We start from the raw sequence: 25,387 nt of genomic DNA, 5'->3' as shown, positions 1-25,387 counted from the left end.
AAACAATTAGGCCAGTTCAAGCACCAACTCTATGACAACAAGAATCGATCAAGACGACTCATAGACTTTCCATCCCCCCGAAACCACGTAAAATTGCGGCCCCGGAGTGGAAAATCCACCAAAAAATTTCCTTCAATAAAATTGTTGAAGTGTGCGGACCCTGCTTGATTAAAAACACTTCCTACACTTCTGCGTTCCTCGACACACCGAACCGCATTAAAATCACCAGAAAACATATTAATCATTCAGAGAACCTAACCTGTCAGATAAATTGGTCCAAGGAGTTTGTTTTCACAAAACATCACACGGGGCATATACATTAAACAAAACAATTTCCTCTATAGTCTTCAAAAATCTGCCTCTAATCACCAACACATGCTCAAATGACATAGACGACCACACCTCAACCTCCTTAGTGTCCCAAAGAGTAACCAACACTCCAGACGCCCCCATCAAAGGTTAAAAAGAAAAATCAAAATTACCATCACCCCAAATAGATTTGCATACTGTAACATCAAATACCAGTAACTTAGTCTCTTGAATACAAAGAATAAATGGTTGTTTCTCCCTCACCAGCTGACACACCTCTCTCCTCTTTTCAAAACCCCATAGGACCCTTATGTTCCAAGAAATAAGCTTCATCACAAAGACAAAACACTAACCCAGCCCTCCTCCTCCAACCCATCCATCCTTTTGGCCTATACATCCTTCACTCCTCCACCATCCTTTTTTCTCCCCGCCCCTAACAATATATCAAACTTATTATTTTTGTCACCACTAAACTTAAGACCGACAACATGTCCTATGCCACAGACATCCTCATTCACAGCCTTATCATCACCATGAAGCACCAACCATTTCTGTCAATCATTATTAACAGAAGACTGAGATTCACTATGAGAAGTACCTTCTTTAGACATTACCTTAACCTTTGAAAACCTCAGATACTGCCCTACGTTGTTTCATAGTCCTTCGCAAAGCACGAAGAACCTCTCTACGGTCTTTATCAGGAAGTCTAGCAATACATTTCAGACTCTGAGCACAATGTCGAAGATAACCGCTCCCCTTCTTTTTAGCAACTTTAGATGCCGCCTGATAAGACTTTTTCTGAATATTCTTTTTTTTAGACGAAAATAAGGAGTCAGAATCATGTTTTTGATGTTTGTTAACCCATTCTAAGCTCCACGGACCAAATTCTGTAGAACGAACCCGACTTGGAGGACAGGAGGATGTTCGCTTAACAACTCTCTTCTCGCCAACTTTACCACCACCATCACCCGACAAAATAATATCATTTTTACCATACATTTCCTTCAATATATTCTTATCAACCAAGTTCATGCATGTTGCATTCGACGAAGGTGAAGCACCCTTCGTCAGTAAAGGATCCGAAGGTGTTGAATTCACATCTGAAGTGCCCTTCACTGAAGAATCAGGATTAGGCGGCTGCATTGAAATATTCTTCACCTCCTTTTCGCAGTCCTCCGTTAAATCATTCAATAAATCATTCACATCACCACACCCAGCAACATCGTCATGGTTTTCCGACACATCATTATAATCATCATCTTGGGTCTCTTCGTCATCAAGGAGACAAGCATCCTCACCCAAAGAAAAACCTCACTCCTCAATAATTTGAAAATCAAGGAGCACCCCATCCACCATTATCCGAGCCCCTTAATTAATAATTTCCACCGACGAAGTCGACAGTAGAACCCCGTGCATAATCGAAACGATCTCTATCCAATGTCATATCATCAACTCTCAACAGACGACCACAGTCAAGGACACAGAGTTTGAAAAAATCAATATTCCATGCATGTAAAGGCACTCCATAATCCTCACCCATGCACCTCTTTCACGAATTAAAGTATCCTTGTTCCATCGAACTAGTTAGAGAAAAAATTGTTAAAAAAGTCAGCGGCATCTGATAAAATAACATTGACATCTCCGTTATCAATAGTTCTCAAAAACACCTTATTAGCTCTCAACGGAATAATTACAAGCTTATCAAAACCCGCATCAAAAATCCGGCGTTGGAGCACTGGAATGGCATCTCCATTCAAGACAGACACCACCAAACCTTTCGTCGCCCACTTCAAATCATTAACAGTAGAATTATATTTGGGGACGAACACCTGTTTACAATGCACCTCGTCATTATTAGCCTTCCCGCTTACTGAACTGGCAAAACAACCTCTTTCTTCCCGCCACCCGCGGCCAACACCTCCCACACCTTTTAGCCGGCGTAAACATCCCCCCTCCCACCTTCTCATCAATGAAATTCTCACCACCACTAATCAAAGCATCCTTTCTTTTTTCTCCCTCTAGATTAGAACCCCCACCATTAACATTACATTTTCTTGCTAAATAGACATCCTCCATTATACCACAAACCTCAAAACCTTGACGTAAACAATTATAGAAAATATATTCTGCGCATTTGTAAAATAAAAGGAAATAAATTGTGACACTGTACCGAAAATATCTTGCGGCTGCGCATCTGTTTTCTGCTAATTCTGCACACTCCTGCGCGACACAGACCTATGCTTGCCTGTACCGCGCGTTGCTGCCTGTTGCACTTGTTGATGCGCGTCTGATTGTTTAAAAAGCTGGTCTCTCCCGCGCGATACAAACCTGTGCTTGATGCCTGTATCACGCAAATCTGTCGTCGGTATACACACTAGTTCATGCGGGCGCCACCTTGATTGTGACCCGCGCTTAAGTCTGCTACCACGATAATCATCCTCTGGTCGTGGATAATGAATCACAACCCTCCCATCATGCGATTAAACATGCTGGCCAAACCCTTGTCCTTCCTCAGAATCATACCTTGACAAAGAAACGTACCGAACACTAACCCTATACTGACCTTACCGCTGCTCCCTGAATCCTCCATCCGCTGATCCTACTGAAGCATGTCTCGTCGTCCTTCCACTTGTTCATGCGCTTTCCCTCGTCGCGGTCTCGCGTCAAACCACTCTCCCCTATCCCCCCATTTGGTGGCACCCTGCTTGGACCCCCCCTCCACAGTACCTCACATGCGGCGAAGGTGAATACCAGCACGATTGTCCCCGGTCGAAACGAGGATAACCGCTGTTCTCTCGACCACGCTCTCTCGCTCATTTTTTCACAATAATTATTTTTTGTTTTACTAACTTTATTATTTTATTATATTAGTTTGATCGGGAAAAAATTATTATACTAGTAATTGATTTTTATTTTTTTAGTAATCATTTTATTTTTTCTTAAAGATGGATTATTATTATTATTTTTTAGATAAATTAAAGATGGATTTATAACCGACCTTGTCACTGTTTTCAATATCAAACTAGACTTTTGACCCGTGCGTGGCACGAGTTTTCTCGACTATAATAGTGACCAATAGATAACCCGTAAGATCATTGATATGGTAGAAAATATTTTCTTCAAAAAAAAAGGCAAGCGGATAGGAATGAAATTGGTGTGCAATGCATTTTTTTAGATGAAATTTGTTAGGTTAAATAATTGCAAACCTAATAAAGCAAATGAGCGGGAAAAAATTAGGTTAAGTTACTGCAGACGTAACAAAATTAATAAATAAGGATTTAAATTTGTTTAGGATATTGGACTCATGGAGAAAATTTCTACCAAAAAAAGAGATTCATGGTAAAAATCAAGGAACAACCTACATTTTTCTAGGTTTTTTCTTAACAAATTATAAGGTTGTTTGATAAAGTTAGAAAAACAGGGATTGAGAATGTAACGACCTATTTGTTTTTTTTTTTTTTTTTTGAAGGAGACCTATTTGATTATTATATAGTAAAGATTGACAATATTTTCTAGTCCATCATCAAACCCAACGTAACTTTCTTCTGCAAACAATTCACAGCACATATCCTCAAATTCAATGAGTGATGGTTTACTTCACCGGCGACCATCGCCTGTCTTGCCGGATGATGTCGTCTTTCAGATCCTCTTGAGGCTTCCAGTGAGATCCCTACTGCAATTGAAACGTGTTTGCAAATCTTGGAAAACCCTAATCTCTGATCCCTGTTTCGCAAAATGTCATATTCAGAGCTTAACCATGAATCCAAGCATAACTCACCAACATTTATTCTCTTCAAAAACACTGTGTCTTAACCATTACAACTACCAGATCGTATCTTTCCCTGTTGAGTCATTGTTTGAAAACCTATCACAACCTACCAAATCTGTTAGCTTCAGCATGAAACGATTTTGTCGGATTCTTTGGTCATGCAACAATGGATCGTTTCAAGACTCATTAGAAGAACCTACAAAAGCTTTTGAGTTTAACGTAGAGCTTGGTTTTACTATTTTTGGTTCCTGCAATGGGTTGTTGTGTCTATTTGATATGAATCATGGTTGTGTTCAATTGTGGAACCCTTCTATTAGATTGAAATCCAAAAAAATTCCCGCCCTTGATTGTTATGAATATAATAAATGCATAATCACATATCGTGGATTTGGCTATGATCATGTTAATGACAAGTACAAGATGCTAGTGCACGTAAAAAGTTTCACTGATAATGGTATTGGTTTTGGAAATTTTGTGACCAAAATTTATACTTTTGGTGAGAATTCTTTGAAAACCATTCCGAATTTCCCTGGCCCCAACTTTGGGATGGAACAGGGTGGGATATTTGTGAGTGGCACTTTGAATTGGGTAATATTAAAAAGGGGTGTTAGTTCTAATCAAAGAGTGATTATTTCCTTTGATCTTGAAAAGGAAATTTATAAGGAATTGTTGCTTCCTGAACATGATGGTGTCAATGTCATTCCTACGTTGTGTGTTTCCAATAACTTTCTTTATGTGTGTTTTAAAGAGAACAAAACTCATTCGGTTCTTTGGTTGATGAAAACATATGGAGTTGTTGAATCCTGGACTAGGTTGATGATGATCCCTCATGAGCAGTTACGGAATCATGTACAAAACACGCTTAATATTAAACCAGTGCTCATTCTTGAAAATCATGTTGTTCTGCTGATATGGAACCAGTTGGTCTGCTACAACTTAAATAATGGTAGCGTGGATTCCCCTCGGAATAGTGATGGCAGTTATATACAATATGTTTACCATGAGAGTCTTGTATCACCATTATTGTAAGTACACATTTATGGAGTGAAGTCTTCCAAGTTTAGCATACATTACTTTTTATTTACTCCTTTTAGTGAATTTTTGTTGTAACTCTCTTTCCACATAGTGGTTTTGTGATAACTGGTTTGGTATTTTTCTTGTAATTTGATATTTGCTATTACTGACAGCAAACTGGTTTTTCATTATGTCATTGCTAAGATGGACAAGCCTTTGGTACAGTTTCTGCATATGAATGAAATTAGGTTGTTCAAATTCAATCGCAGTTTTTATTTTAATTTTTGTGGATAGACGAAATTACAATAGTTATTGAAAACTCACACACATAAATAGAGGAGTCGGGGTACGAACCTTGGTCACGGCGTCTGGCCTAACAAATCCGACATTTTTGCTGGTTGAACTAAAACTTGTGAGCAAGATCATAGCGAGATCAATGTAGTTTTGTTCCTATATTACAATGTGAGGAAGCCTAGAGCTATTTGAAGTGAGATTTAATCACACGTTGTCTCCAACCCTTTAGCATACTACAACATGAACTTGGTCAGCATTTAATAAATTCCACAACATGAACTTACTAACAAAATCATTTTTGCCCCAATACTCATGAAAGATTAGTATTACAAAACTTTTACATCTTTTAATACATGGAATGGGGAGTGTTAAATATGGAACAGTAGCGTGTGTCACACAGGAGTATATGTTGTGGCTTGAAAATGTTATATATGCTTGTATTTTGGTTTTATCTTAGGATTTTTATCTTGTAACCATTTTTACATTAGTTTTTATGGCTGATGGTAGTGAATTTTTGTATATTTACTGGTTTGGTATTTTGGGTTGTAACTTGATATTGTTATTACTTACTGCATACTTCATTTGAATATTGTTTTAGTGATTGCAAGCTGGCTTGTATTAAGGGAAATGTTAACCAGTGCCCCCGGGGCACTGGTTAAGGAGTTAAATATAGTAGTATCTTGCATTAAAAGCTTAAATTGTATTTTTTTTTACTTAAAATTTCCACTTTTGGCTTCCTTAACCAGTGCCCCCGGGGCACTGGTTAACATGACCCTTTACTTCTATCACACATTTGGTAAGCATTGTGTCAATGTTATTACTAATTGCTTGGTTTATTGTGAGCAAAGTGTACAAATGCCAAAAACTCAATGCTTGTCTTTTACCTTTGGACAGTGATGCCTTGTATTGCACATCTTCTTGATAATGTAGTTTACAAAATTCTATGCATTTGTCTCACTGCCATTATCTATAATTGATGTACCTAACTAAACTCCAAAATATAACATTATCTCTAATCTATTCCTCATTGGCCATTATATCTTTTCCTCATTATTATATATGCATTCATACCACACGATATCACACAATCTTGAGAAGACTGTAGTAGTGACTCTATCATCATCATGACTAAATTTGAGGTAGTTTTCATCTCAACACCAACCATTGGAAACATGGTTCCCACAGTTGAATTTGCTAACCATCTAACCAAACACCACCCTCAACTCTCTGCAACCATTCTCATCATCACCATACCAAAGCTACCACTCGTTAACACTTACCTCCAATCACGTCCTTCCTCCGCAACTAATCTCCGTTTCATCCACCTCCATATCGTAGACCCTCCAACACCTGATCAATACCAATCATTAATCGCTTACATTTCCCTTCTCATACAAAAACACACAAACAACATCAAAAACACACTCCTCAGCCTCACAAAAAACAACTCGGTTAAACTCGCTGCTTTGTTTGTTGACATGTTCTCCACCACCATCATCGATGTTGCGAATGAGATATCCGTACCTTGCTACCTCTTCTTCGCATCGCCTGCGAGTTTTCTCGGATTCACGCTCCACATTCCTCGACTCAAATCAGTTGAATTGGAGAATGAGTTTGAAATTCCGACTTTCCAAAACTTGCTTCCGAAATTTGTTTTGCCTAACTTGGTTTTGGACTGGAAAACCGAAGAAGACGCTTATTCATGGGTTTCATACCATGCAAAGAGGTACAGAGAAACAAAGGGTATTGTGGTAAATACATTACAAGAGCTTGAACCTTATGCTCTTCAATCACTTTACAACGATTTGCAACTTCCACCTGTTTACCCGATTGGACCGGTTCTTGACCTTGTTGGACCGGTCCAATGGGACCCAAACCCGGTCCAGTATAATCATATTATGGAGTGGCTAGATTTACAGCCTATTGGGTCTGTGGTTTTTCTTTACTTTGGTAGCTTGGGGAGTCTTGAAGTAAAACAAATAGAGCAAATTGCTATTGGTCTTGAATGGGCTGGGATTAGATTTTTATGGGCTTTACGTGGACCTCCGAAGGCCCAGTTAGCAGACCCGAGAGACTATGCAAGTTACGAGAATGTTCTACTGGATGGGTTTTTGGAACGGACTGTGGGAATGGGTATGGTATGTGGATGGGTCCCACAAGCCAAGGTACTGGCCCACAAGGCGGTGGGTGGATTCGTGTCGCATTGTGGTTGGAACTCGATTTTAGAGAGTTTGTGGTTTGGTGTGCCAATTGCCATGTGGCCGGTCTATGCGGAGCAACAAATGAATGCATTCCAGATGGTTAGGGAATTGGGATTAGCGGTGGAGATTAGGCTGGACTATAGGGTAGGTGGGGATCTGGTGCGGGCAGAAGAAGTTAAGAATGGTGTTAGTACCTTGATGAACAGTAGTGATGAGATTAGGAGGAATGTAAAAGAGGTGATGAGATTAGGAGGAATGTAAAAGAGATGAGTAAAAAGTGTAGGGTTACTTTGATGGATAATGGATCGTCTTATACCAACCTTATGTCTGATTCAAGATTTGACGAAATGATTAAAACTTACTGTACATATTATATTAAGAGATATGACAATTTATTGAGCTGTCATTAATTTTTCTTTTCAGCTTCAGCTCCTCTTGGCCTCAATCTTTGAGGTTCAGAACTATTGAAATGTCCTAGACTCCTGATAGATCGCTTTAGTCTCAGCCATCTCAGCTCACTCGAAGGTGCCGAAGTGTGGAAAATATTTAACGGTCTCGGTGACAGATTCTACAGTGTATTTGAAAAGGTAGATTTAAGGGTGTGCTGAAAGAGTTGAAAGTGAAAAACTATAGGCAGTGGCTTATCAAGAAATTTAAGGATCACAGGCACAAGCGCTATCCAGTCAGTAGGCAGTGCAGCATGTATCAAAAAGAGGAAATATAATGTAGTGTGGCACACATGTTTAGTTGAGTTGCATGTCTGGTGATATTTCAAATAGAAGTGTTTGAAATTTAATACAAACAAAATTCTGTCATTGGTTTTCTGAGCTTTTTGTGATTGTAATTTTGTTTAGCTGAGCGTCTAAGGTGGAGAAGTATCTCATATGGTCTACGAATGAAAAATACATGAAAATCGTTTGAAAATTTGACAGAAATCAATGTCACTCATATAAGTAGAAATTCAAGGTAGTATTAGTCCTCACAACTTAGACACGAACTCCATAAGCATTGTTTCAACAAAAAACAAAACAAACCTAAATTTGTGTCTCTAACTCTACCGAAGTTAATATCAACTTCATAGAAAAGAATCCCTTTTAAGTCCCATGATCAACCATTTCCATTGAATAGAACTTCATTTTATCCATTAAAAAAGGCATGAGGGTGCAAGTATAGGTGCAGGTACAGGGGGTCCTCTGCAACTATAATTTCTGCACATTTTTATCAGTTTCTTGCTTTACATTCCAAGATGATTTTAGTGTATGTATCAGTTTCTTGATACACTCAACGAGAACTATTTTTGCTAGATTTAGTTAATTTTCATCATGTTCAATTTCTCTCCTTTCTCAAATTCATTCAAATAATACAAGATCAACCAAAATTTTCTTATCCTTGCTCTGATAAGACACCTACATTGTACACCCTTAACAAAAAGAACAAAACCAGTGAACAAGAGATTGATGAAATTCCATTTTCCCCTTGAATGTGTTTAATGCCAACACATTCAAGTAGGTCTTTATTTTATTCTTACTCACATTCAATTTTTTATGTGCTTTCTTCTGTTGCTCCCTCAAATTTCTGTTTGCCACCTTCACACCTAAACATAAACACCACTTCTTCAATATATGTTATGGTGTTGGACAAAACAGTAATTCCATCTTTAGCTATGACACTACTTAAGTCTGATGGATAACTTTGCATTATGGAAGAATCTCACACTAGATTAGTCTTTTTTTCCATATTTTTTTTCTTTCTTCACTGCAGCCCTATTTAGATACAGAATTTAGTTAAGCGCTTACATCATAAGTACTTAATAAGTGCTTCTTTATAAAATATTTTTAATAATAAAAGGTAGAATAGAATACAATCCATTTTTTTCTGCATATAAATTGTTTTCATTAAGAAATTATTGCACTTTCCTTCTAAGTTTATTTTACTTTTGATTCATTAGTTTGTTTGCTGATAAGATTAATTTTCTGTTAATTTTTTTCGTCTATGTTACTTGTTTTAAATTTGTTCTTTGTAGGTTATATGTGAAGTTACAATAATTTAAAGAACTATTACATTTTTTGCATTTTTTTTACTTTTTAATAATGAAGTGGTGTTGAAACCCTGCATTGGCATAAATAGAATATTGTCATAGAAACAGAAGCTGAAACAGACCATTAATTGGAACAAATAGAATAGTGTAAAACTGAGCTTAGCTCGGGTACAACAGAAGAACAAGAGTCGCGAAAGTGCATGGTTTACAATAAACATAGTGATGGTACAAAAGTGACCTTGCGAATAATACAACACACTGCTCAAAATCAAAGAAGAAAACGGACAGAAATAATTGTTGAACATATCAAATCAAGTCGAACAACCAAACTTTAATGCTCAGTTTGTGTGCGTGAACCAGCGCTTGTCACAACACCAAAAGGAGCTTTATCCAGAGGATCTACAATCCGACCTCTTAGGACACGCATCATCGAATCTGCTCCAGAAAGATCAATGGCAGGGTAAAGTACCCGAATCTGCTGAAGAGCATTCTCAAATCCATCCTCATAACTATCATAAGCGTCACCTTCCAGTTTGAGAATTTCCTTCTGCTTCTCATTACAATCAATTCGAAGAGAATTCAACTCCGACTCCAATTTGGAGCGCTCCGTCTCAAAAGTTTTGATAGCCTCAGTGATAATAGCTGCTGACCGGAGAGAATAGTTACGAACTGCTTCCATGGATTCCTCAACTCCCATGCTGTTAATTTTCTCCTTACAAGGCATGGCTGGTTTGGATTCACTCTTAATCCTGGCATAACATAAATTTTGAAGATGGAAAATGTTTGGAGCATTTTATCAAACAGTTTGTGTGCATTTAAGCAAGCAAGAGTTAAAGTAAAAGATTTTACAAGTGGCATAATCAAATGTCTCCCAACACATCAAAAAATTACTAGCATAGCAGGATTGAATCAATTCATTGGGAACAAGGAACTCACCGAGAGAAACGGGCGCGGAGGTGAGCAACAGTGGTAGAAAACGTGGGGTACTACTTTGTTGTTACTTTATAAACGTGTAAAAGAGTTGAGTTAATTAGCAACAATTTATATGACAACTTTAGAAACAATGAATCTACTAAATAAAACAATAGAGAGATAAAGTAAATATTATATATATAATATAACTTTGTCAAAAAAAAAATATATAATATTACTATGAGAGAGAAAAAGTTGTCACAAAATTATTAAAAAATTATTATACAAATATCATTTCAGTTCAAAAAACAAAGTTTTTACTTCGTCTCATTTTAATTGTCACTTCAATATTTGTTTATGTTTCCAATAATCAACATTTTAGCGTCAAAAAAAAAATAATCATCATTTTAGAATATGGATACGACATTTATTTTTTATTGTTTAAATATACATTTATTTACTGAATTCCACTCTCTAACTACTTCGCTAACTACAATTAACAAGGATATTTGAGTAAATTACACTATTTTTAACATTAAAATCATTTCAATTAATCATTTTTTTAAATCATGCACAACTCTAAAACGACTATTAAAATAAAACGGATGGAGTGTCTTTTTTGGCTAAATAAATCTTAGCCCTTTGATCAACAAAAAATAAATCTTAGTCCTTTAAATTAGATGTTTATAACAAATTAAAAATTTTCTATCAAAAATAATAAATAATTAAACTTTTATGTTTTTTTATCAATTGGTCTTTTAAGTTTTTTTTTGTTACAAATTGGGTTATAATATTTACTCTAAAATCATTTTTTCCAACCAACTTCATTAAAAAAATGTTTATAGACCATTTAAGATTGAGATGGTAAGTCCAAAAGGGATTATGACATCAAACATGATTACTTGCTTATATTTTCTTATTCTTGTTTTTGAATTCATGCATAATTTTAGAAATAAATATTTCAGCAACAATATTATAAATAAAGTAATTTATCAATTTCGTTTCAAATCAAAATTCAATAACAAACCTATTAACCTTAGTTTTAAGAGCGGTAAATTTGAAAAAAAACGTAACCATGGATAAAAACCTTTTTCTTTTTCCTTTCTCTCTCTAGTGAGCCGTCACCAAAATCCTAGTTTCTTCTCCTTCATCTACCAAAGAGGGGTGGTTTAGGGTCAATTTTTGACCCAAAATCACCCCTCTAACTCGTTTTTCTCTTTCCCTTTTATTGAAATAAGTGATTTTCACATCTATTTTTCCATAAAGATTTACAAATAAAAGCATCAGCCAAAGCCATCTTAGTTTCTTGGATACAAAGAATAAACGGGTGTTTCTCCTTCACTAATTGACGAACTTCACTCCTATTTTCATACCTCCATAATCCCCTGACATTCCACGAAATTATATTCATTACAAACAAAACCACCACCTGCCCAGAACCCTCACTACCCGTGGCCTACTGCCCTTTTCCATCACCATCCTTATTTTTTCTTCCCGCCCCCGACAAGACGTCAAACATATTATTTTTGTCTCTTGTGAATTTCAGTCCCACTGCCTTCCCTATCCCCCACACATCATCAACCGCATTATTTTTATTTCCATGAAGCACAAGCCAATTCGTCCAGTCATTATTAACAGATGATAGAGAACCAGAAGGTTGGGAAAAACTCTCATCAGAAGATACCTTATTCTTAGAGCCATCAAACAACCCCTTGTGCTTCTTAACAGTCTTTCGAAGAGCACGAAGAATTTCATGACGATCTTTTGCTGGAAGTCTTGCAATTCGTTTTAAACTTGGAACCTTATGGCGAGAAGCACCACCCCCCCTTCTTCTTAATAGCTCGCGGAACCTCTGCTAAAAGCGTCTTGTTATTAACAATTTTATCCGCATTATTTTGTCTATTAATCCACTTCAAACTCCACGGTCCCGGAGTAACTGAATGAACACGGTCCGGTGGACATGAAGTAGTGCGTTTAGCTATTTTCCTTGCTTCACTTTTCACCTCACGAGACCTTCTGCCATCAGCTGTAACATTTTGTTTCACCACTTGAACATCAGGTTTATGATACAATTGACTAGCCACCAACTTAATTACTTTATCATCATTTTTCAAACTATGTGAGTCATGTTTATCAACCGAAGGCATTGGAACATTAAATGGATGTCTAGCAGCTGCCTTCCCATATTTAAACTCAGCCAAGTCTTCCTTATCATTCTGAATTTGTACCACATTATCATGACCCCAATCTTCTGAAATTTGGTTCACAAAGGCATCAATATCCTCCCTACCTATGTCCTCCTCTAAAGCTTCAGTTGTGCCGTCATTACGACCCTCTCTGACATCTTCCTCATCAAATAAACAAGCATCTTCACCTAATGAGTCACCCCACTCTTCAATGATTTTAAAGTCAAAACGAACACCATCAATCATAATAGTAGCATCAGCATTAATCACTTCCAAAGATACGGTCGACAATAAAACCCGCGCCTAATCAAGATGCTCTTTTTCAAAAGTAAATTCATCAGCTTTCAGCAGGCATCCACAATCAAAAACGCAAAATTTGAAAAAGTTAATTTTCCACGCGTGTAACGGCACACCATATATTCTTACCCACGCACCTCTTTCGCAAACAATAACATCTTTATTCCACTTGACTGGTGACGAGAAAAAATTACCAAAAAAATATGGTGCTTCCGAGAACATAACACTAACATCCTCATCTTTCGTAGATCGAACAAGAACCTTGTAAGCACCCAAAGGAATGATGTCGATTTTTTCGAAACCAACATAAAAAATTCGACGCTGCATAACTCGAATAGCTTCCCCGTTCAAAACTGTGACCACCACACCCTTCGATGCCCACATGGTATCAGAAGCATCAGACATGTATTTATGGACATAAATTTGTTTTGAATGCACCACATTACTTCCCTTCCCAGCACGTTCCTTCACCCCTTCCTCAACCACCCTTGCACCACCTACGGAAACCCCCTCATTCTCCCCACACTTTCTTTTTTCTACCTCTAAATTAACTTTTTCTCCCTCACCATTTTCAACTACCCCTGTTCCCACCAACTTTCTAATTTCTCCCTCGTTGATACTAACTCCCTCATCATATTTTTCCCTCCCTCTCTAAAATTGTTTTTTCATCCCTCACTACGGTTACCACCCTCACCAAGCTTATTACCATAACGATCAAAACTAGACACCTTCGCCACCACCTTACATTCACCAAACCATACATTATTCACTGCTTTCAATAATTTCTCAACATCTTTAACCTTAGCATATCGGACAAAGTCAAACAAAGCACCGTTAACATTACGCTTTCTAGCCAAGTAAACATCCTCCATAATCCCACACACCTCAAATCCTTGCCGTAAAGAATAATAAGAAATATCGTCCGGAACATTGGTAAAATAAAATGAGACGAAATTCTGGTTTACTGTACCGTTATTATCATTCTGTTGCATTCCGGTTTTAGGAATGTTTTCTGTCCGCATCTCAGTAACATCAGCGCTTGCTATACCCTTGTTAACATTACCTTCCTGTACAGTAGACCGAGGCCTGGTTTCCATCTCCCTGATGTCTGCACGTCCAAAACAATGATGACGCTGTAATTCTGCTTCTTGTCGTACTGTATCTAAGGGACCTTGCTGTTTTTTCATCAGTGCACAATGAGCTCCCCTACGCAAAACACATTAGCCCCTTCTATCAATTTGTGTTGCAAGGTTTCCTTTCTGGTGAAAACGAAATACGGCGCTACCTCTCAACCCTAGAACCTGCACGATTATTCATACGACTGTGATACCTTCTCCGAGACAACGAACGCCATTGGTGACACGGTGATAGTATTCCTTCCCTGTGTGATTCTTCACCATGAAACCGATCATGACGTGATTACTGTAGTATGACCTGCCCATCATTGGAAAGAATCAGCTCACAAAAATCATGTGAATCCTCAGATTCAAAATCTCCCCATTTAGAACCAAACCTTGCCCTAACCCTATACTGCCCTTGCTGCCTTGAACCTCCACGCCGCTGCTCCTCCCAAACCCTGTCCTGTCTGTCTGCCACCTGTTCCTACGCTTTCCCTCTTCACGGTCTCACGTCGGACCACTCTCCCCTATCCCTCCCATTTAGTGGCACCCTGCTTAGATCCCCCCTGTATAGTACCTCACTTCCGGCGAAGGTGAATACCGTCGCGGTGGCCCTCGGTGGATAGGGTAACCGCTTCTCTTTCTCACTGGACCACTCTCTCTCATCGTCAATGTAGTGTTTCTATTAAATATTTTGTTATTTTATATGTAAAACACCGTCAAAATTAACATTAATGCGGTATTTCTATTAAATTTAATTTTACTTTATATGCAAATTAGCGAGACATTAACTTTATTATTCTCTCTCAAAAAATTAACTTTCTTATTCTATTTCTTTTTAGGACTTTCTTATTCTATTTTAATGGTTGAACGTAGGACATTTAATGAAGTTTAGTGGATACTAACTTTATTATTTTGTCAAAAAAAAGCCTTTATTTTTTTTCTTATATTAGTTTGATCGGGAAAAAAAAATAATTACATTAGTAATTGATTTTTACTTTTTTAGTAATCATTTTATTTTTCTTAAAGAGGGATTTATAACCGACCTTATCACTGTTTTCAATATCAAATTTAAATTTGTTTAGGATATTGGATTCATGGAGAAAATTTCTACATAAAAAAGGATTCATGGTGAAAATCAAAAATCAAGGAACAATCTACATTTTTCTAGGTTTTTTCTTGACAAATCATAAGGTTGTTTGATAAAGTTAGAAAAACAGGGATAGGGATTGAGAATGTAACGACCAATCTGATTATTTGCAAAATGACCATGTAATCTTCAAAAATTTCATGAGAATAAAAGATACATCATGTCATGTTAGTAAAATCGACGGACATTAATTTTAGTATATTATTATTATTATATTAGTGAAAATTCAAATTTTAATTTTTTTAAAGATATTTAAAAATAATATTATCCCAATTAAACTCCAACTAAAAAAAATAAACAGCACTTATCACTTTTTTTTAGGGAAACCAGTTCTTATCACTCAATCTCTCTTTTCGCTCTCTTTTTATTTATTTTTTTGGTGGTGGTTGGGATTTGAACCTCGTACCTTTGTATATTTTTATGCATTGTCCATAGCAACTGAGCTAAGTTCACGAGGACCTCTCTTTTTATTTTACTAAATTATGAACGGTTGAAATTTTAATTTTTATGAAAATTATAAATATAAATATATGTTACTTTCAAATTGTAACAAATTCAACAAACTATAATTATTTTTTTCAATGACACAAGATAATATTCTTTATTTTTATCTTTTTTTTAACACCAACAATATAATATTTTATAAAAATTTGTATAAGGGTATAATTGAAATAATTAAAAAGTTACACCAAAATCCCCTATTTTCTTGTATACACAATATAGATTCACACTATTTTTTAGTCCATCGTCAAACAGCCCTCCTTATACCCAACGTAACTTTCTTCTGCAAACAATTCACAACACATATCCTCAAATTCAATGAGTGACGGTTTACTTCACTGGCGGCGACCATCACCCGTCTTGCCGGATGATGTCGTCTTTCAGATCCTCTTGAGACTTCCAGTGAGATCCCTACTGCAATTGAAACTTGTTTGCAAATCATGGAAAACCCTAATCTCTGATCCCTGTTTCGTAAAAAGTCACCTTCAGAGCTTAACCATGAGTCCAAACATAACTCACCAGCATTTATTTTCTTCTTTAGAATATATCATATCTCTCCCAGTTGAGTCATTGCTTGAAAACCTATCACAACCTGCCAAATCTGTTAGCTTCAGCATGAAACGCTTTTTCCAGGACTCGTTAGAACCTAAAGCTGCTGAGTTCGACTTAGAAACTGAATATACTATTTTTGGTTCGTGCAATGGGTTGTTAGTTCTAATCAAAGAGTGATTATTTCCTTTGATCTTGAAAAGGAGATTTATAAGGAATTGCTGCTGCCTGAACATGATGGTGTCAATGTCTGCAATCCTAGGTTATGTGTTTCCAATAACTGTCTTTATGTGTATTTTGACGAGAACAAAACTCATTCGGTTTTGTGGTTGATGAAAACATATGGAGTTGCTGAATCCTGGACTAGGTTGATGATGATCCCTCATGAGCAGTTACGGAATCATGTACAACACACGTTTTATTATATTAAACCAGTGCTCATTCTTGAAGATCATGTTGTTGTGCTGATATGGGATAAGTTGGTCTTCTACAACTTAAATAATGGTAGGGTGGATTCCCCTGGGATTAGTGGTTGCATGTATATACAATATGTTTACCATGAGAGTCTTGTATCACCATTATTGTAAGTGCACATTTACTTTTTAGCATACATTACTTTTTAGTTACTCCTTTTAGTGAATTTTCGATGTAACTCTCTTTCGACATAATGGTTTTGTGATAACTGGTTTGGTATTTTCTTGTAATTTGATATTTGCTATTACTGACAGCAAACTGGTTTTTCATCATGTCATTGCTAAGATGGACAAGCCTTGGTACAGTTTCTGCATATGAATGAAATTAGGTTGTTCAAATTCAATCGGAGTTTTTCTTTTAATTTTTGTGGATAGACAAAATTACAATAGTTATTGAAAACTCACACACATAAATGGAGGAGTTGGGGTACGAACCTTGGTCACGGCGTCTGGCCTAACAACAATTCCGGCATTTTTGCCGGTTGAACTAAAACTTGTGAGCAAGATCATAGCAAGATCAATGTAGTTTTGTTCCTATATTACAATGTGAGGAAGCCTAGAGCTATTTGAAGTGAAATTTAATCACACGTTGACTCCAACCCTTTATCATACTACCAAAGCACTAGAAAAAATTAACAAACAAAACTTGGTCAGCATTTAATAAATTCCAAAACATTAACTTACTAACAAAATCATTTTTGCTCCAATACTTATGAAAGATTAGTATTACAAAACTTTTACATCTTTTAATACATGGAATGGGGAGTGTTAAATATGGAACAGTAGCGTGTGTCACACAGGAGTATATGTTGTGGCTTGAAAATGTTATATATGCTTGTATTTTGGTTTTATCTTAGGATTTTTATCTTGTAACCATTTTTACATTAGTTTTTATGGCTGATGGTAGTGAATTTTTGTATATTTACTGGTTTGGTATTTTGGGTTGTAACTTGATATTGTTATTACTTACTGCATACTTCATTTGAATATTGTTTTAGTGATTGCAAGCTGGCTTGTATTTTACTTCTATCACACATTTGGTAAGCATTGTGTCAATTTTATTACTAATTGCTTGGTTTATTGTGAGCAAAGTGTACAAATGCCAAAGACTCAATGCTTGTCTTTTACCTTTGGACAGTGATGCCTTGTATTGCACATCTTCTTGATAATGTAGTTTACAAAATTCTATGCATTTGTCTCACTGCCATTATCTATAATTGATGTACCTAACTAAACTCCAAAATATAACATTATCTCTCTCTATTCCTCATTGGCCATTATATTTTTTCCTCATTATTATATATGCATTCATACCACACGATATCACACAATCTAGAGAAGACTGTAGTAGTGACTCAATCATCATCATGACTAAATTTGAGGTGGTTTTCATTTCAACACCAACCATTGGAAACATGGTTCCCACAGTTGAATTTGCTAACCATCTAACCAAACACCACCCTCAACTCTTTGCAACCATTCTTATCATCAACATACCAAAGCTACCACTCGTTAACACTTACCTCCAATCACGTCCTTCCTCCGCAACTAATCTCCGTTTCATCCACCTTCCTACCGTAGACCCTCCAACACCTGATCAATACCAATCATTAATCGCTTATATTTCCTTCCTCATACAAAAACACACAAACAACATAAAAAACACACTCCTCAGCCTCACAAAAAACAACTCGGTTAAACTCGCTGCTTTGTTTGTTGACATGTTCTCCACCACCATCATCGATGTTGCGAATGAGATATCCGTACCTTGCTACCTCTTCTTCGCATCGCCTGCGAGTTTTCTCGGATTCACGCTGCACATTCCTCAACTCAAATCAGTTGAATTGGAAAATGAGTTTGAAATTCCGACTTTCCAAAACTTGCTTCCGAAACTTGTTTTGCCTAACTTGGTCTTGGACTGGAAAACCGAAGAAGACGCTTATTCATGGGTTTCATACCATGCAAAGAGGTACAGAGAAACAAAAGGTATTGTGGTAAATACATTACAAGAGCTTGAACCTTATGCTCTTCAATCACTTTACAACGATTTGCAACTTCCACCTGTTTACCCGATTGGACCGGTTCTCAACCTTGTTAGACCGGTCCAATGGGACCCAAACCCGGTCCAATATAATTATATCATGGAGTGGCTAGATTTACAGCCTGTTGGGTCTGTGGTTTTTCTTTGCTTTGGTAGCTTGGGGAGTCTTGAAGTAAAACAAGTAGAGCAAATTGCTATTGGTCTTGAATGGGCTGGGATTAGATTTTTATGGGCTTTACGTGGACCTCCGAAGGCCCAGTTAGCAGACCCAAGAGACTATGCGAGTTACGAGAATGTTCTACCGGATGGGTTTTTGGAACGGACTGTGGGAATGGGTATAGTATGTGGATGGGTCCCACAAGCCAAGGTACTGGCCCACAAGGCGGTGGGTGGATTCGTGTCGCATTGTGGTTGGAACTCAATTTTAGAGAGTTTGTGGTTTGGTGTGCCAATTGCCACATGGCCGGTCTATGAGGAGCAACAAATGAATGCATTCCAGATGGTTAGGGAATTGGGATTAGCGGTGGAGATTAGGCTGGACTATAGGGTAGGTGGGGATCTGGTGCGTGCAGAAGAAGTTAAGAATGGTGTTAGTACTTTGATGAACAATAGTGATGAGATTAGGAGGAATGTAAAAGAGATGAGTAAAAAGTGTAGGGTTACTTTGATGGAGAATGGATCGTCTTATACCAACCTTATGTCTCTGATTCAAGATTCGACGAAATGATTAAAACTTACCGAACATATTATATTAAGAGATATGACAATTTATTGAGCTGTCATTAATTTTTCTTTTCAGCTTCAGCTCCTCGTGGCCTCAATCTTTGAGGTTCAGAACTATTGAAATGTCCTAGACTCCTGATAGATCGCTTTAGTCTCAGCCATCTCAGCTCACTCGAAGGTGCCGAAGTGTGGAAAATATTTAACAGTCTCGGTGACAGATTCTACAGTGTATTTGAAAAGGTTGATTTAAGGGTGTGCTGAAAGAGTTGCAAGTGAAAAACTAGAGGCAGTGGCTTATCAAGAAATTTAAGGATCACAGGCACAGAGGCTATCCAGTCAGTAGGCAGTGCAGCATGTATCAAAAAGAGGAAATATAATGTAGTGTGGCACACATGTTTAGTTGAGTTGCATGTCTGTGTGATATTTCAAATAGAAGTGTTTGAAATTTAATACAAACAAAATTCTGTCAGGTTTTCTTGTGTTTTTGTGATTGTAATTTTGTTTAGCTGAGCCTCTAAGGTGGAGAAGTATCTCATATGGTCTACGAATGAAAAATACATGAAAATCGTTTGAAAATTTGACAGAAATCAATGTCACTCATATAAGTAGAAATTCAAGGTAGTATTAGTCCTCACAACTTAGACACGAACTCCACAAGCATTGTTTCAACAAAAAACAAAACAAACCTATATTTGTGTCTCATCGTCACTCATCGTTTTTGTGATTGTGACAGGTTGTATGATACACTCAATGAGAACTATTTTTGCTAGATTTAGTTAATTTTCATCATGTTCAATTTCTCTCCTTTCTCAAATTCATTCAAATAATACAAGATCAACCAAAATTCTCTTATCCTTGCTCTGATAAGACACCTACATTGTACACCCTTAACAAAAAGAACAAAACCAGTGAACAAGAGATTGATGAAATTCCATTTTCCCCTTTTTGGACATACCTCCAAAACAAAAATATCTATGTTTAATGCCAACACATTCAAGTAAGGTGGTTGGTCTTTATTTTATTCTTATTCTCATTCAATACTTTATGTGCTTTCTTCTGTTGCTCCCTCAAATTTCTGATTGCCACCTTCACACCTAAACATAAACACCACTTCTTCAATATATGTTATGGTGTTGGACAAAACAGTAATTCCATCTTTAGCTATGACACTACTTAAGTCTGATGGATAACTTTGCATTATGGAAGAATCTCACACTAGATTAGTCTTTTTTTCCATATTTTTTTTCTTTCTTCACTGCAGCCCTATTTAGATACAGAATTTAGTTAAGCGCTTACATCATAAGTACTTAATAAGTGCTTCTTTATAAAATATTTTTAATAATAAAAGGTAGAATAGAATACAATCCATTTTTTTCTGCATATAAATTGTTTTCATTAAGAAATTATTGCACTTTCCTTCTAAGTTTATTTTACTTTTGATTCATTAGTTTGTTTGCTGATAAGATTAATTTTCTGTTAATTTTTTTCGTCTATGTTACTTGTTTTAAATTTGTTCTTTGTAGGTTATATGTGAAGTTACAATAATTTAAAGAACTATTATATTTTTTGCATTTTTTTTACTTTTTAATAATGAAGTGGTGTTGAAACCCTGCATTGGCATAAATAGAATATTGTCATAGAAACAGAAGCTGAAACAGACCATTAATTGGAACAAATAGAATAGTGTAAAACTGAGCTTAGCTCGGGTACAACAGAAGAACAAGAGTCGCGAAAGTGCATGGTTTACAATAAACATAGTGATGGTACAAAAGTGACCTTGCGAATAATACAACACACTACTCAAAATCAAAGAAGAAAACGGACAGAAATAATTGTTGAACATATCAAATCAAGTCGAACAACCAAACTTTAGTGCTCACTTTGTGTACGTGAACCAGCGCTTGTCACAACACCAAAAGGAGCTTTGGCCAGAGGATCTACAATCCGACCTCTTAGGACACGCATCATCGAATCTGCTCCAGAAAGATCAATGGCAGGGTAAAGTACCCGAATCTGCTGAAGAGCATTCTCAAATCCATCCTCATAACTATCATAAGCGTCATCTTCCAGTTTGAGAATTTCCTTCTGCTTCTCATTACAATCAATTCGAAGAGAATTCAACTCCGACTCCAATTTGGAGCGCTCCGTCTCAAAAGTTTTGATAGCCTCAGTGATAATAGCTGCTGACCGGAGAGAATAGTTACGAACTGCTTCCATGGATTCCTCAACTCCCATGCTGTTAATTTTCTCCTTACAAGGCATGGCTGGTTTGGATTCACTCTTAATCCTGGCATAACATAAATTTTGAAGATGGAAAATGTTTGGAGCATTTTATCAAACAGTTTGTGTGCATTTAAGCAAGCAAGAGTTAAAGTAAAAGATTTTACAAGTGGCATAATCAAATGTCTCCCAACACATCAAAAAATTACTAGCATAGCAGGATTGAATCAATTCATTGGGAACAAGGAACTCACCGAGAGAAACGGGCGCGGAGGTGAGCAACAGTGGTAGAAAACGTGGGGTACTACTTTGTTGTTACTTTATAAACGTGTAAAAGAGTTGAGTTAATTAGCAACAATTTATATGACAACTTTAGAAACAATGAATCTACTAAATAAAACAATAGAGAGATAAAGTAAATATTATATATATAATATAATTTTGTCAAAAAAAAAATATATACAATATTACTATGAGAGAGAAAAAGTTGTCACAAAATTGTTAAAAAATTATTATACAAATATCATTTCAGTTCAAAAAACAAAGTTTTTACTTCGTCTCATTTTAATTGTCACTTCAATATTTGTTTATGTTTCCAATAATCAACATTTTAGCGTCAAAAAAAAAATAATCATCATTTTAGAATATGGATACGACATTTATTTTTTATTGTTTAAATATACATTTATTTACTGAATTCCACTCTCTCTAACTACTTCGCTAACTACAATTAACAAGGATATTTGAGTAAATTACACTATTTTTAACATTAAAATCATTTCAATTAATCATTTTTTTAAATCATGCACAACTCTAAAACGACTATTAAAATAAAACGGATGGAGTGTCTTTTTTGGCTAAATAAATCTTAGCCCTTTGATCAACAAAAAATAAATCTTAGTCCTTTAAATTAGATGTTTATAACAAATTAAAAAATTTCTATCAAAAATAATAAATAATTAAACTTTTATGTTTTTTTATCAATTGGTCTTTTAAGTTTTTTTTTGTTACAAATTGGGTTATAATATTTACTCTAAAATCATTTTTTCCAACCAACTTCATTAAAAAAATGTTTATAGACCATTTAAGATTGAGATGGTAAGTCCAAAAGGGATTATGACATCAAAAATGATTACTTGCTTATATTTTCTTATTCTTGTTTTTGAATTCATGCATAATTTTAGAAATAAATATTTCAGCAACAATATTATAAATAAAGTAATTTATCAATTTCGTTTCAAATCAAAATTCAATAACAAACCTATTAACCTTAGTTTTAAGAGCGGTAAATTTGAAAAAAAACGTAACCATGGATAAAAACCTTTTTCTTTTTCCTTTCTCTCTCTAGTGAGCCGTCACCAAAATCCTAGTTTCTTCTCCTTCATCTACCAAAAAGGGGTGGTTTAGGGTCAATTTTTGACCCAAAATCACCCCTCTAACTCGTTTTTCTCTTTCCCCTTTTATTGAAATAAGTGATTTTCACATCTATTTTTCCATAAAGATTTACAAATAAAAGCATCAGCCAAAGCCATCTTAGTTTCTTGGATACAAAGAATAAACGGGTGTTTCTCCTTCACTAATTGACGAACTTCACTCCTATTTTCATACCTCCATAATCCCCTGACATTCCACGAAATTATATTCATTACAAACAAAACCACCACCTGCCCAGAACCCTCACTACCCGTGGCCTACTGCCCTTTTCCATCACCATCCTTATTTTTTCTTCCCGCCCCCGACAAGACGTCAAACATATTATTTTTGTCTCTTGTGAATTTCAGTCCCACTGCCTTCCCTATCCCCCACACATCATCAACCGCATTATTTTTATTTCCATGAAGCACAAGCCAATTCGTCCAGTCATTATTAACAGATGATAGAGAACCAGAAGGTTGGGAAAAACTCTCATCAGAAGATACCTTATTCTTAGAGCCATCAAACAACCCCCTGTGCTTCTTAACAGTCTTTCGAAGAGCACGAAGAATTTCATGACGATCTTTTGCTGGAAGTCTTGCAATTCGTTTTAAACTTGGAACCTTATGGCGAGAAGCACCACCCCCCCTTCTTCTTAATAGCTCGCGGAACCTCTGCTAAAAGCGTCTTGTTATTAACAATTTTATCCGCATTATTTTGTCTATTAATCCACTTCAAACTCCACGGTCCCGGAGTAACTGAATGAACACGGTCCGGTGGACATGAAGTAGTGCGTTTAGCTATTTTCCTTGCTTCACTTTTCACCTCACGAGACCTTCTGCCATCAGCTGTAACATTTTGTTTCACCACTTGAACATCAGGTTTATGAGACAATTGACTAGCCACCAACTTAATTACTTTATCATCATTTTTCAAACTATGTGAGTCATGTTTATCAACCGAAGGCATTGGAACATTAAATGGATGTCTAGCAGCTGCCTTCCCATATTTAAACTCAGCCAAGTCTTCCTTATCATTCTGAATTTGTACCACATTATCATGACCCCAATCTTCTGAAATTTGGTTCACAAAGGCATCAATATCCTCCCTACCTATGTCCTCCTCTAAAGCTTCAGTTGTGCCGTCATTACGACCCTCTCTGACATCTTCCTCATCAAATAAACAAGCATCTTCACCTAATGAGTCACCCCACTCTTCAATGATTTTAAAGTCAAAACGAACACCATCAATCATAATAGTAGCATCAGCATTAATCACTTCCAAAGATACGGTCGACAATAAAACCCGCGCCTAATCAAGATGCTCTTTTTCAAAAGTAAATTCATCAGCTTTCAGCAGGCATCCACAATCAAAAACGCAAAATTTGAAAAAGTTAATTTTCCACGCGTGTAACGGCACACCATATATTCTTACCCACGCACCTCTTTCGCAAACAATAACATCGTTATTCCACTTGACTGGTGACGAGAAAAAATTACCAAAAAAATATGGTGCTTCCGAGAACATAACACTAACATCCTCATCTTTCGTAGATCGAACAAGAACCTTGTAAGCACCCAAAGGAATGATGTCAATTTTTTCGAAACCAGCATAAAAAATTCGACGCTGCATAACTCGAATAGCTTCCCCGTTCAAAACTGTGACCACCACACCCTTCGATGCCCACATGGTATCAGAAGCATCAGACATGTATTTATGGACATAAATTTGTTTTGAATGCACCACATTACTTCCCTTCCCAGCACGTTCCTTCACCCCTTCCTCAACCACCCTTGCACCACCTACGGAAACCCCCTCATTCTCCCCACACTTTCTTTTTTCTACCTCTAAATTAACTTTTTCTCCCTCACCATTTTCAACTACCCCTGTTCCCACCAACTTTCTAATTTCTCCCTCGTTGATACTAACTCCCTCATCATATTTTTCCCTCCCTCTCTAAAATTGTTTTTTCATCCCTCACTACGGTTACCACCCTCACCAAGCTTATTACCATAACGATCAAAACTAGACACCTTCGCCACCACCTTACATTCACCAAACCATACATTATTCACTGCTTTCAATAATTTCTCAACATCTTTAACCTTAGCATATCGGACAAAGTCAAACAAAGCACCGTTAACATTACGCTTTCTAGCCAAGTAAACATCCTCCATAA

The 25,387-nt window shown here is 36.5% G+C and overlaps 4 protein-coding genes, 1 long non-coding RNA gene and 2 pseudogenes across 7 annotated transcripts; 3 read left to right on the top strand and 4 right to left on the bottom strand.

The window, feature by feature from the left end:
* Positions 1 to 3,889: 3,889 nt before the first annotated feature.
* On the top strand, positions 3,890 to 5,107 carry LOC146946377 (F-box/kelch-repeat protein At3g23880-like). The gene has a single exon (XM_085748207.1). It carries the CDS (start codon positions 3,890 to 3,892, stop codon positions 5,105 to 5,107), a length of 1,218 nt encoding a protein of 405 aa, XP_085604333.1.
* Positions 5,108 to 6,407: 1,300 nt separating this feature from the next.
* Positions 6,408 to 7,990, top strand: LOC146946376 (UDP-glycosyltransferase 43 pseudogene; annotated as a pseudogene). The gene has a single exon (XR_015026706.1). The product of XR_015026706.1 is annotated as a UDP-glycosyltransferase 43 pseudogene (transcript).
* A 1,742-nt stretch (positions 7,991 to 9,732) lies between these two features.
* LOC146946375 (uncharacterized) lies at positions 9,733 to 10,661 on the bottom strand. The gene is made up of 2 exons (XR_015028243.1): positions 10,562 to 10,661; positions 9,733 to 10,374 (listed from the first exon to the last, which is right to left on the bottom strand). It is a non-coding gene; the product is annotated as an uncharacterized LOC146946375 (long non-coding RNA).
* A 1,332-nt stretch (positions 10,662 to 11,993) lies between these two features.
* LOC146946374 (uncharacterized) lies at positions 11,994 to 13,425 on the bottom strand. The gene is made up of 3 exons (XM_085748206.1): positions 13,150 to 13,425; positions 12,475 to 13,026; positions 11,994 to 12,389 (listed from the first exon to the last, which is right to left on the bottom strand). Exons 1-3 carry the CDS (start codon positions 13,423 to 13,425, stop codon positions 11,994 to 11,996), a joined length of 1,224 nt encoding a protein of 407 aa, XP_085604332.1.
* Positions 13,426 to 18,126: 4,701 nt separating this feature from the next.
* LOC146946373 (UDP-glycosyltransferase 43 pseudogene) lies at positions 18,127 to 20,044 on the top strand (annotated as a pseudogene). Its single transcript, XR_015026705.1, has one exon. The product of XR_015026705.1 is annotated as a UDP-glycosyltransferase 43 pseudogene (transcript).
* A 1,176-nt stretch (positions 20,045 to 21,220) lies between these two features.
* LOC146946372 (uncharacterized) lies at positions 21,221 to 22,149 on the bottom strand. Its single transcript, XM_085748893.1, has 2 exons — positions 22,050 to 22,149; positions 21,221 to 21,862 (listed from the first exon to the last, which is right to left on the bottom strand). The coding sequence occupies exon 2, from the start codon at positions 21,835 to 21,837 to the stop codon at positions 21,445 to 21,447; it is 393 nt and encodes a 130-aa protein (XP_085605019.1). The 5' UTR covers positions 21,838 to 21,862; positions 22,050 to 22,149; the 3' UTR covers positions 21,221 to 21,444.
* Positions 22,150 to 23,486: 1,337 nt separating this feature from the next.
* LOC146946371 (uncharacterized) lies at positions 23,487 to 24,918 on the bottom strand. Its single transcript, XM_085748205.1, has 3 exons — positions 24,643 to 24,918; positions 23,968 to 24,519; positions 23,487 to 23,882 (listed from the first exon to the last, which is right to left on the bottom strand). The coding sequence occupies exons 1-3, from the start codon at positions 24,916 to 24,918 to the stop codon at positions 23,487 to 23,489; spliced, it is 1,224 nt and encodes a 407-aa protein (XP_085604331.1).
* Positions 24,919 to 25,387: the final 469 nt, after the last annotated feature.

The sequence above is a fragment of the Medicago sativa genome, chromosome 2 (genome assembly GCF_051527215.1).
Source record: "Medicago sativa cultivar Bolivia chromosome 2, Bolivia_mono, whole genome shotgun sequence".
In the NCBI taxonomy this organism is placed as follows: Eukaryota; Viridiplantae; Streptophyta; class Magnoliopsida; order Fabales; family Fabaceae; genus Medicago; species Medicago sativa.
The sequence above is the reverse complement of the archived record's forward strand: the minus strand, read 5'-3'. Positions and strand labels throughout refer to the sequence as shown.

Excerpts from the sequence above, each read along its gene's own strand:
- LOC146946374 (XM_085748206.1), bottom strand. The coding sequence starts at position 13,425 with ATGTCTGATGCTTCTGATACCATGTGGGCATCGAAGGGTGTGGTGGTC. Across the intron at positions 13,027-13,149 it reads TTTGCGAAAGAGGTGCGTGG|GCGCGGGTTTTATTGTCGAC; the intron begins GTAAGAATATAT and ends CATCTTGATTAG. Across the intron at positions 12,390-12,474 it reads CACCGGACCGTGTTCATTCA|AGGTTCCGCGAGCTATTAAG; the intron begins GTTACTCCGGGA and ends CGCTTTTAGCAG.
- LOC146946371 (XM_085748205.1), bottom strand. The coding sequence starts at position 24,918 with ATGTCTGATGCTTCTGATACCATGTGGGCATCGAAGGGTGTGGTGGTC. Across the intron at positions 24,520-24,642 it reads TTTGCGAAAGAGGTGCGTGG|GCGCGGGTTTTATTGTCGAC; the intron begins GTAAGAATATAT and ends CATCTTGATTAG. Across the intron at positions 23,883-23,967 it reads CACCGGACCGTGTTCATTCA|AGGTTCCGCGAGCTATTAAG; the intron begins GTTACTCCGGGA and ends CGCTTTTAGCAG.
- LOC146946377 (XM_085748207.1), top strand. The coding sequence starts at position 3,890 with ATGAGTGATGGTTTACTTCACCGGCGACCATCGCCTGTCTTGCCGGAT.
- LOC146946372 (XM_085748893.1), bottom strand. The coding sequence starts at position 21,837 with ATGCCTTGTAAGGAGAAAATTAACAGCATGGGAGTTGAGGAATCCATG.